Below are 12073 nucleotides of genomic sequence, written 5' to 3' on the forward strand. Positions count from 1 at the left end.
TAAAAATGTAATAAAAAATTAATTTTTTTATTAATAATAATACACATAATGATGCGTATAATATCTAGTTATCTTTTGATAATAAGCACTGGTAAAAAAACAATGTGTTCTCTTTTCCATCAAGTTTTGAACATGAAGTCATGCGCCATGAATGCTTGTCGTTATGAACCGGAGCAGATAACGGGCGGCATTTTTCAATCGCGTCGTCCACCGAGAGATCACTTTATCGGTTTTTTCGCCAATAATCCATCTCCGAAAATTATTGTGTACAAATGACGGTTGTCGTGGACCACGAACAGCGGTAATTATAGCAGTGGTAATAGTAATTTCGGTGATTATCGCAGCAAAGGCTACAATAGAGGATATGTGATAGAAGCTGAGGCAGAGCGGAGGCGAGTTTTACGGACGCTTTTAATTAATGGTTGCATTTGTAGCATTATCCCATGATATTATATATTTATTACTACTATTTACATTATATTTAAATGTAATTTTAGTGTAAACTTACGTTCGATATTATACGATAAAAATTATGATTTGTGACATAGAAAAAGGTAGGTATTTATCTTTAAAAAATAATTTCTTATTATCCTGATATACTGTGAATGTGATTACACAAATAAATTATAACTAGCATATGAAAAAGAAATGTAATTACAAAAATAAACATAATGTGTGCATCGGTGTTTTTAAAGCGTGTGTTGAATATTAGATTAGGCGGCAAACACGGTTGCTTTCTTTCGATTTGTTCATTAGTGTAAAAGCCATGCCCCCCCCCCCCCCCCCAAAAGGAACAAATTTTTAATCAGATGTAGTTCCTGAAATGCGTCGGCGTGACCGGAAACGATCGTGGTCGCGTCAGGCACATTCGCGTTGGTCAATGATAACGCGCTGTCAGGGGCTATCAGCCGTTGTCCAACGCGTGCGAGCGCCGATAGCAGCGTCGTACAACAGCGTTGTACAAGCGTCGTATGACGCCGCGGCCACCTAACGGAAGTGAACCGAGAATAGGCAAAAGGCAACATCATCGCAAACGGAGATGTCGCGGATCTATTTCCGAACACGTCGCACAAATCGGGTTCGGGGGGGACGACAGGTCGCTGGTTGACGAAAAATGGCGAGGATTCGCGCGGTGTGAGGGTGGTCGCGTCGTCGTTGCTGATTGACAGCCGCGCTCGGAATCGAAGTGGAGAGACTAAACGGTGAAGGAGAAACAGAGAGAAATAAAGCAACGAGAGATATTTCGTACCGTCTGTCGTGTCGCGACGGAACGTCGCGCGACTGTCACTCTGAATGTTCAGAAAGGACCAAAAAAAGAGTGTTCTCGCGCGGCAGTGGTTCGGTGGTTGCGAAACGTCACGCGCGCAAATCGTAACTCGTGGCGATCGTTGACGATCGTGTGTCCGTCCGTTTGTACAACATTTCGCGAGTGATACAAGGCGATAGTGCATCCTTGATAAGTGACGTATAATAGAGAAAACGATAATACATGGATAATACGATGAAACATCGATAAATCATCGTTTGCAAGTACGAGGTCACTTCGTGTACCCCGCGTGAACCTTGAACGGTCGCACGCTCGAGGTTATAAGCAGTTATGCGTCTGACGTTCAGTTCGTCGATGAACGTTGATCAAGGTGGATTATCATCGAGTTGCGTTTGGCAGATCTGGCGAATAGACGGTGCTCCGACTAATGAATTGGTCGGATTGTCGATTCAGCCTCGGATATGCGCGCTCCTCGACGCTCTTTAACGTCGCCGTCTCGTTGATTGGGATTCATTTAACTGGCTGTGAAGAGTGCAACGTAATTATATCGAGTCCAAAGAGTTGAGTAGTGTAAACAATTATTATTATACTTTATTTCTTTTTGTTTCTGTTGATTCAATATTGTAAATTTTTTGGAGCATTTAAATTATTTTCTATGTGTATCAGTTTGGAATATATTTAAACAATTTAGCTGTTCTAACATATCAGCAGTGAATCAATATACAAACGTATATTGATATATTTTGAACCTTGACAATTCACAGTTTGGAACTGAGCCAATAAGTGATGATATTGCATCTTTAGTTTTTCATATTAATATGTTGTTATGATACTATATAATACTATGTTTCTTTGTGTTATTTTTATAGGTATATAGATATATATACATAAAACACTGGTCAAAATGGATCAAGAAACGGTCTACGGCACACATGAGGATAGTCATGTTGTCATGTCAGAGAAAGTGCAGTCTCTGGCAGGCAGCATCTATCAAGAGTTTGAGAAGATGATAGCGAGATATGATGAGGATGTAGTGAAAGACTTAATGCCTCTGCTAGTCAATGTATTAGAATGTCTGGATATATCCTATACTGAGAATCAAGAACGTGAAGTGGAACTAGAGCTGTTAAGAGAAGACAATGAACAACTTGTCACTCAGTATGAAAGGGAGAAACAATTGAGAAAAGCTTCGGATCAGGTGATTGTTACTTTTTTTTTTAATAAGTTGCCTTGGATCTATAAATTTATACTAATAATTGAAATAATAATGTGATTATGTCATAATGTAATATATATTTATTTATATCAGAAACTCCTCGAACTGGAAGATGTTTCGGAAGACGAAAGAAAGGAGCTTCTGTCGAAAATTGATAGCTTGGAATCTATAGTGAGAATGCTGGAACTGAAGACCAAAAATTCACACGATCACGGTACAATCGCCATTGGCACTTCCAGTCTACCCATTCACAGTTCTTCCCTCTACAGTAGAGTAGAAGATTTTATTTTTTTTAATCTTGTGTTATACATATTTTTATATGTACACATTTTTGTATGTGGTCTGCGTATGTGGTTAAGAGAAATGTGTGAAAAACAGGGTGCAAGTTTATTGGTATACTATTTATCATCTTTTCTTTATTCATTACGTTATAACATTTATCATTACTTTTACATTTCATAATTTTATGTGCTTGTTTAAGGTATTATTTGTTATCTGTTGCTTTATTATAAATATTTATTTACTTTTCTCTTTTTGACGATAAATGCTTGCTATCTCATCATGTTATTTTTTTTTTTAATTAAAAATCTCATGCTTATCGAAGTTATCTATTATATGTTTTATTGTGAAAAGCTAACTATTTTGATTCATAAATTGTGAATTTTATTATATTAAATATTTATATTTCTCTTTAGTTGGTCGGCTTGAAGAGAAAGAAGCTGAATTGAAACGCGAGTATTCCCGGTTACATGACAGATATACAGAGTTATTTAAGACCCATGTCGATTATATGGAAAGGACCAAAATGCTGGTTGGTAGCACAGAAAGATTGGAAAGTGTATCTGCAAGCCGCGCGCCATCACGCTTACCTTCTCTTGGACTTGCTCATATGTCGCGCAGCTCCGGGCCGCTGAGCTACGGTTTTCAGAGTCTGGAAGCTAGTATAAACGCCGAAGATGTTCACGAAGATATCGTACCAAATACTGCTAACTTAAGAACCGAGATGTTGGACAGTAGTAGCGAAGCTGCTATTGAAACATCTGATAAAAGCCAATTGACTGATCAACCAGTACAAGAGAACAAGACTACAGCTATATCTAGGCGTACGTTGTACCTGATTTGTAAATCTCTTCGATTTGTAACACAAAGTTTTAATTAAGAAAATATTTCTGTGCAGATGAAAGTCCAGAAACGGAGGTACCGCCAACTTTAATAACGCCAACCACACCGACCGCAAGCATAGAGAAGTTGGCTACTACTCCGGGAGGTAGAAGTAGAACTGAAAGAGAGCAACGAAGTGGCAATACATTGTATCAAGAATTAAGTTTCCAAGATGCTGATGCTCTTGGCGAAATGGACGAGGGCGCAGATATTACAGGTATTATATATTCGTATTGCAGAGATATTATTTTAAAGTGTTTTTTGCTTACAAAACTAAATCGATATGCTCGAAATTTTAGGAAGCTTAGTACATCCTGGAGAATATGCCTCCTCAGGTGTGTTTATATATATATTTATGACACGCATATAATCACGATCTTTGTAAATATATTCGTTTATTCATCCATTCTCCAAATTAACAATTTTCTAATCATTTATATTTGTGTTTCATTGTTTGCTTCCGCGTTCTATAATGGCTCGTGGCTCGTATACTTCCAACGCATCGTATAACACTAACTTACCATGCAGTCAATGACAACTTCTTTGGTAAGACATATACCATTAATAATATTCTTTTTTTATATGATAAACATTTTTTCCAATAATTATCATCATATTTATATCTATTGATAAAATTGTTATTGCTAAATATACTTTTTATATAATAATCAGTTATCAATAAAATTTGCAATTAAAATAGATATGTATTATCTATTGCAAAGCGTTTCTTTTAATTCTTTGCTTATGCATATGATATTAAAATTTTAAATTATATTCGATATATTTTGAATTTTTACTGGTTTGTCGGTATTTTAACACATTTATCTATTTTTTATAGGTATGGGAAAAGAAGTAGAAAATCTCATTATGGAGAATAATGAATTGCTAGCAACAAAGTAAGTTCTTCATTTAATACAATAATATATTTAATACAATAATGGTTAGCATTAAATATTTTTGTTTTTTTAGGAATGCGCTTAACGTTGTCAAGGATGATTTAATTGTTAAAGTGGATGAATTAACTAGGTAAGTCATGATTAAATTCTTTTTTTTTGCAACACTGATAAATATTTGATATTTAACTTATGTTTAACTAATATTTAATTAATATTTCAGTGAGCAAGAAATATTACGTGAAGAAGTTCGAGGCTTACAGCAAGCGCGGGAACGATTGCGGCAACGAGTCGCCGCTCTCGAGGAAGAATTGAAGAAAGTTAAGGAAGAGGCGGAAGCGGCAGCTAAAGCGACAAAGAGTGACGATGAAGAAGACGTGCCTCTGTCTCAGAGGAAGCGATTCACGCGAGTGGAGATGGCGAGGGTGCTCATGGAGCGAAATCAATACAAGGAACGGTTTATGGAACTTCAAGAGGCGGTGAGGTGGACGGAAATGATTAGAGCCAGCAAGACCGATCCTTCCAGTATCTCGGGTGGCAAAGGTTCGGTGTGGAAGTTGTACGTATCTGTCGATATATCCATTGAATAAAAATAAAAGGAAGTGAAAAGAAAGAAGATTAATTCGTTCGTTTCCAGTTTTAGCAATCTCTTCACAGGCCCGGCTGATCGGGGGACATTAGTGCGTTCCGCGCACACGCTACCGCATGTGCGGTACAGCGCACCATCGAATCAGGTCGTTCCAGCGCCGCCCTTGGATGCCATGCGTAGACGTACGTTGAAAAGTCGCCAAGACTTTCTCGACCAAGGAGACACCATGTGAGAAATCAATCAAATTTTACTACATGCACGTAGATATATATATATATATACATATATATTACATCGACTTTACACATCGAGACCTGCATATTTTTAATTTATCAATTAGATCGAACTTCTGTTTTTTCTTTATCATTTTACGCTTTCTTCTTTTAATTATTTCATCCATTTCAACAACTAAAGATCATGCTTCACAACATTATATATATATATATTAATACGTTTTTACAAAGGAATACCTAATGTTCGATTGTTAATATATTTGATGAATCTGTGTTCACTATTTCGTAAGGTAAACGTCTCTCGAAAATGCACAATTTTGTATGCAAGTCACGATTGAATAATTTTACTCTGATACTTTTATCATCGAAATTTAAGTGAAGAACATACGATAAAGGTAATACGTTTTTATAGTCCACATGGGGTAAATTATGCAAACAGTTTAGTATAACTTTGTGAATTGCTCATCTTTGCAGATTAGAACCCTCTTTGGTCAGTTGGGATCCGTAATCTATGTCATGATTCACGGTATTAGTCTCAATTGCACTAAAGAGATGTGAGTCCTTTCTGAATTATTTAGCTTATTGATTGATGAAGGGTTTGCGTGCATTAATGCAATGTATTTATTAACCAGTCTTTGCTCATTTTACGATTTATTTGATTTTAACAAGTACCTAAAGAACAAAATTTGGCTTTAGTCGTATCATCTCAAAGTAATGTATTGTTTTGGTATATGTAAAAAAATTTTTTTTTTTTTAATTTTATTTTATTTCGGTTGTCATATCTCTATTTTTACTTTGACGTTTCTCACTCCCGAAGATCCGTTAAATATCAAGTTTTAGCATGATTTGTGTATTATACAATGATGATGTATACATCGCTCATAAGGGTGCAAGAATTGCACTAATTAAGTCACTAGATAGATCATCAATTTTTCAATAATGTTCGAAGAGAAAGACATCATTTTGTAAATACGAATTTGTACAATTTTTGGAAAAATAATAATATACGATCATTATTGATCGAAAGAAATAAATGAAGTTTTGATTACGTTATAAACTTGGTCTTTATTTCACTCTTGTTACTGCGCTTTTGGTCTTTTTGTTGTTCGGATTACGTCCTTGCCTCTCCCTCGTGGCGTTGTCAAGAGATACCTGGTTTTTCTGGCTTCGGGTGGGGTGCTTATTGGTCAGCAGGTAAATCTGTTCCGCTCTACTTCTAACTTGTTCGCTTCAACAGACTCTAAGAAGTACGATAGCCTATAGATATATCTACACCCTATCCGTACCCTGTGTGTTAACAAATTCGTGAGAATTTGGTTTGTTAATTGGTCGGCTGTAAATTAATGAAGATGGAACCAAATGATCGAAGGATATGTGTGGTGAAATGGATGATCGGACAAACAGTCAACAATTACAGTTTGCTGTTTACTAACTTGGAAAAGATAGTTTCCAACAATCTTGCCCCTTCTCGTTCAAAGCTCACGAGCGATAATTAATGTACTATTTGTGTCATCTTTGCAGATCATCCGAAAAACTCGTAGCAAGACGCGCAAGCGAGCGGAGAGAGCAGTATCGTCAGGTGCGAGCACACGTGAAGAAGGAGGATGGTCGTCTGCAAGCTTATGGCTGGAGTTTACCGGGAAAACCAAGCGCTCCCGTCAGGCAACCTCCCGTCCCAGTCCCGGTGTACTGTCGACCTTTGCAAGAAACCGAGCCGGGCATGAAGGTACGTATTGCATTTTTTTTTTTTTTTTTTTTTCCGAGATAAGAAGAAATTGAGATAAGCGAAATGTTGTTTTTCTCAGATATGGTGCGGCGCTGGTGTAAATCTGAGCGGCGGTAAAACGCGCGACGGCGGATGCATGGTCGGCGGAAGTGTGTTTTACGCTGCCGAAGCTCAGGAGACGAGCAATAACGCGAAGGCAGAGGCCGAAGACGCCGTCGAGCATCTGGACAAGGAGCTCCAGGAGAACGAGAACCGACGGCTCGAGGCAGAACGGTGGGAGCAGCAGCTCAGCTCGCTCGTCTGGATCTGCACCTCGACGCAGAAGATGTCCAAGGTTACTGTGATAGATGCGAACAATCCGGCGGACATTCTGGAGGTGTTCAACGTTTGTCAGGGACACTTGCTGTGCATCGCGAGCGTGCCCGGTGCGAAAGAGAGCGATTACGCGCAATCGTCGAACGAGAACTCGATCCGCAACTCGGCGAACGGCACGGCGAACGACAGCGAGAACAATAACGGCGCCTGCGAGGATGTCACGAACGCGAACGAAAGCGCCGAGCAGAATAGCGAAAAGAATCAAGACGCTGAAGCCGCCGTTGAGAAAAATAAGAATGAATCTGACAATCAGTCAGAGGATCAGACAAATGAGAATACTGAGAAGGCTGCCGAGACGGATCAGAATGAACCTCAGAGTCTGGAAAGTGTGGACAGCGAAACCGCGAATTTGGGAAAAGTACACTTCATACGGTGCGGTGCCGAAGCTTATCCTTCGCGATTGAATGACAAGGATACCGTGAACGAAGAAGCGAAGGAGGAAGTGCAAGAGACACCCATCGAGAAGATGTCATCTGTACAACCAACTATGTGGCTTGGGGCTCAAAATGGTGCAGTTTTCGTTCATTCAGCCGTTGCCAAGTGGTCAGTGTGCTTGCATTCTGTGAAGCTAAGGGATGCAGCATTAGCAATTGTGTACGTGATCTTTTGAATAGTAAGAATCATGGTGCAAAAGAAAATTTAACGGTGCAATTTAAGCAAATCGATCAATTACAATTAAACATTTTTGACAATATTAAATCGAAGGGTTTTCAATTATTTTAAATTCTATTCTTTTAATTGCAGTCGAGTGTGTGTATTGTCTTCAATTTAATTTTCGAAAATTCTCTGGTTGATCGATTAGCTTACTTAATTTTAACGTTTAAATTACTTTGCACGCTATGGTTTTAATCTGAGCATCAGCTGATGAATTAATAATAATCTCTTTTTTTGATTAGACATGTGCAAGGCCGCGTCTTGGTCGCTTTAGCGGACGGAACTGTAACGATATTCCGCAGAGGAACGGACGGACAGTGGGATCTGTCTCAATATCATGTGATTACGCTTGGCAGTCCTCAACATTCCATCAGATGCATGACTGCAGTCAGCGGAAAAACCGTGTGGTGTGGATACAGAAACAAGATTCACGTGATTGATCCCATTTCAATGACACTTGAGGTATAGAATTTAAATAATGATTAACATATTAAGACAAAAGAATAATATGAAAAAAAATAAAGATATAATAAACCGATAAAATTGTAAAATTTGATTTTTTTACAGTGTACAGTGGACGCACATCCTCGCAGGGAGTCTCAAGTGCGGCAATTGGCATGGCTAGGCGACGGTGTGTGGGTCAGCATCAGGCTCGATTCAACGTTAAGGCTGTACCACGCTCACACTTACCAACATCTCCAAGACGTCGATATAGAGCCGTATGTCAGCAAGATGCTTGGCACGGGGAAACTTGGATTTTCCTTCGTGCGCATTACAGCTCTACTTATTTCCTCGAATAGACTCTGGATCGGCACCGGTAACGGGGTGATAATCTCGGTGCCGCTGTCAGAGAGTAAGTTGAAAGAACAAAGTATCTCGATTTTAACGCTCGCGAGGACTCGAATGACAACGCGATGCTGCAGATGCGAGCGGTTCAATGGCGGTAGCCAGAGTGCAGACGGGTAACAATAAAGGTGACGCGCCGGGAGTCGGCGTCAGGATCTTCGCGTCGGATCGTGGTGTTACACCGGGAAGTTTCATACCCTACTGCAGTATGGCCCATGCGCAGCTCAGTTTTCACGGACACAGGGATGCTGTGAAGATGTTCGTTGCTGTGCCTGGTAAATTTCAAACAATCAATAACCATGCGATCGAAATGTCCACATCGATTATTACGCGGAATTCTTATTTCGAAAATTGATAACTTCAAATCCAATATTGATTCTATACTTTTTTTTTAGGCCATGGTGGTCAGAGCGCGGTGACGGATGGAACACAGCCCGCGATGCTCGTTCTCTCCGGTGGTGAGGGTTATATTGATTTCAGAGTCGGTAAGTAAACTTTTACAGCCATTGCAAGGTATTTTAAATAAACTGCATGAGAAAATGCAGTTGTAACAATTCTTATTGTCTTTTTTTTTTTTTTTTTGCTATACAAAAGTAAGACTTATTGAATCTGTATAACCGGTTATTGTAATTTCAGCGGATGAAGCTGAAGACGAAAGTGATGTGGCAACACACCTAATTGTGTGGCAGATGGTCAGGTATGCCCCCAGAGAGAAGCAAAGACTGATCAATCGATATATCAATCGATTTAGATCAATATATCTTTACCTGTCCTGACGAACGTTACGTCATTAATCAGTGCATCCTTTACTAACAGAACAATATTTCCTAATATACTGCACGATACAATGAAGTTCGACTAACAGCATTTCTACAATTTTACATTTTATTTTACATTTCATACATACATGTATAACTGTGGGATATTAAAATTGTCTATAGATCGCTTGTGCATCTATTGCACATGTGCTAGAGTCGAAGTTCCAGATCGTACACGAAAGAAGAATCTAGCACTCTAACTTTTTACGCAATTGTATATCATACATTGCTTCTTTTATTCTCTGGGGGTTGGGCTTTCCCACCTGTCATGCATCGACTTGTACAAATTGCCATTTATGCCTGTTTTCCTCAATTCGAATGGCTGTTTGAACGGAAATGACATTCACTGAATTATTTTTCAGGTGATGGAGAGGAGACGGAAGAAAGTATGGACCGATCGAACGCTCCGGTCAGCAATGCGGAAGAGCACGGTGAACAGAGTCACCTGATCGTGTGGCAAGTGCAATGTCCTTTATCGATGCTAATAAACGGCTAGCCTACAGACGAAGTGAATAACTGCAGCGCGGCATTACACGTGTCGTCGATAGACCAGCGGATCGTAGATCGGATTATAGATGGTGAATCATTGATATCCGAGCGTGCGATCCTCGTTGCTGCAAACTAATGTGCTACCTACACCTAGATATTACTTATATAATGATCGTAGAAGAGTACGTTAATAATTCAAGGTAATTGTTACAATTTTTCGTATTAGTAGAGCAAAGACGGCGATGTCGAGTCTTTTTTTTTTTTCTGAATGACGGGTCACAGTTATCTCGTTATTCTTCCGCAGCGGAGACAAGTTCACCGTGTGACAATTCTTGTGTGCGGTTAGGGAATTTATGAGTTTTATCGATGTGATTGGAATCTCCCAGATCCGATGTTAATCTTTCGCTTCTCGTTAAACTGCGTCCTTCACTTTACGCTTACGTACGTACGAATCGAGTATGAAGTAAATTATTTATTTAAATATACGTGGTGAGAAAAAGATTTTTCGTGGTGAGAGCTTATTTCAGAATATTATATTTTACGAGTGGGTGGGAGATAACGATTATTTCCACCGATTATTGTGATAATGTGATATCGATATCATAATGTGGAATGAATTTCAAAGCTGCCGTGATATTTGCTACATCGCTGCAATAAAATATTCGTACTTCGCGTATGTATCTGTCGATCGTGAGAATATCTCTCAATCGCCGTTATGCATACAGTACGCGGAGAATGTAATAAGGTGCGTGCTCAAACTCAGGCACATTTCTAGGCGTAATGTAGTATGCATTAATTTCCCGTCAGAGAGTATATTATTTTCCTGACCTAATCGATTTTATTCGCGTACATCGTGTCGAGCATATAATGATAATAATAATAATATATATATAATATATCTATCCCCTTTCTCTCTTTAATTAAGCATCGTGTCCGGCGAAACGTAGCGCTTCCTGCGATTCGCAGGATCGTTAGAAACGACGCGCCAATGATGTAAATAATAATATGATGTTTATATAGCGCGTGTACGTAGATCCGTTATTTAATTTTTCCTCGCGAACGAGTCATTTTACAAATATAAGACCTATTTTTCGTTCTTGCAACTTTAACTCTCCACCTTTAGTAAACTACCAAAGAAATGCAATGACGCGATCCGATGTTGTTTGTATTATTTACAACGAGAGTTGTCGCTTTGAAGAAGAATGTGTGTTTGCATTTTTGACCCTCGATCGAGCCAACTGATAACCAGATTGAAGAAATTTTTGTAAAATCCCATATAAACGGCGTCAAATTTAGATACGTGCGATAAGAGAACTGCATTATCGTGCGAGCTGGCTTTTAATGTCGAGCTCGGAATTGTACCTGGCTCACAATCAGGTGGCGTTGTAACGGCATTAATAAACAAAGTTGCGGAACTAAATTTCTCGCAATCATTATTTCATTGAAATAAAATGCTTGTAAAGGTAATCTGAGATGGTCCGAATCTTATTACTTTGAATTGAAAGAAAATGATACTCATAATTGATGTGTGTCACATCATTAATATATTACAATCCTCTATCTTTATGTTTGTTTGGGGTAAGGTTTTAATTTTATCTTTTTAGTTTTGAATTTCATTCTATATCAATTTTTAAATTTGTATTAAGTTTAAATTCTTAAAATTTTATTATTTTTAGAAGATGTACTGGTTTCAGCAATGTGTTGATCGATTTATAGTTCCTTGAACTATTTTCAAACTGCATCAAAGTAAATGAAGTTTCGTAAGAGTGAAGTTCTATTTTCGTTGAAATACAACTTGGTTTCTGT

At 38.5% G+C, this 12073-nt stretch overlaps 1 protein-coding gene across 4 annotated transcripts; it reads left to right on the forward strand.

Moving 5' to 3' along the window:
• The first annotated feature begins 843 nt into the window (after positions 1–843).
• On the forward strand, positions 844–11687 carry syd (JNK-interacting protein syd). 4 transcript variants are annotated; one of them, XM_012373870.2, is made up of 19 exons: positions 844–1827; positions 2137–2465; positions 2577–2751; positions 3179–3586; positions 3661–3861; positions 3944–3979; positions 4173–4190; positions 4483–4540; positions 4614–4670; positions 4761–5096; positions 5175–5354; positions 6881–7085; positions 7165–8054; positions 8357–8576; positions 8682–8967; positions 9038–9235; positions 9356–9445; positions 9597–9657; positions 10141–10279. In XM_012373870.2, the coding sequence occupies exons 2-19, from the start codon at positions 2172–2174 to the stop codon at positions 10142–10144; spliced, it is 3717 nt and encodes a 1238-aa protein (XP_012229293.2). In that variant the 5' UTR covers positions 844–1827; positions 2137–2171; the 3' UTR covers positions 10145–10279. The 4 variants fall into 4 exon arrangements, with proteins under 4 accessions (XP_012229293.2, XP_012229290.2, XP_012229292.2 ...); XM_012373867.2 differs by lacking the exon at positions 9597–9657 and having other exon boundaries at positions 10141–11687; XM_012373869.2 differs by lacking the exon at positions 9597–9657 and having other exon boundaries at positions 2577–2697; positions 10141–11687.
• The last annotated feature ends 386 nt before the right edge of the window (positions 11688–12073 follow it).

This window comes from Linepithema humile, chromosome 5 (assembly GCF_040581485.1).
Source record: "Linepithema humile isolate Giens D197 chromosome 5, Lhum_UNIL_v1.0, whole genome shotgun sequence".
In the NCBI taxonomy this organism is placed as follows: domain Eukaryota; kingdom Metazoa; phylum Arthropoda; class Insecta; order Hymenoptera; family Formicidae; genus Linepithema; species Linepithema humile.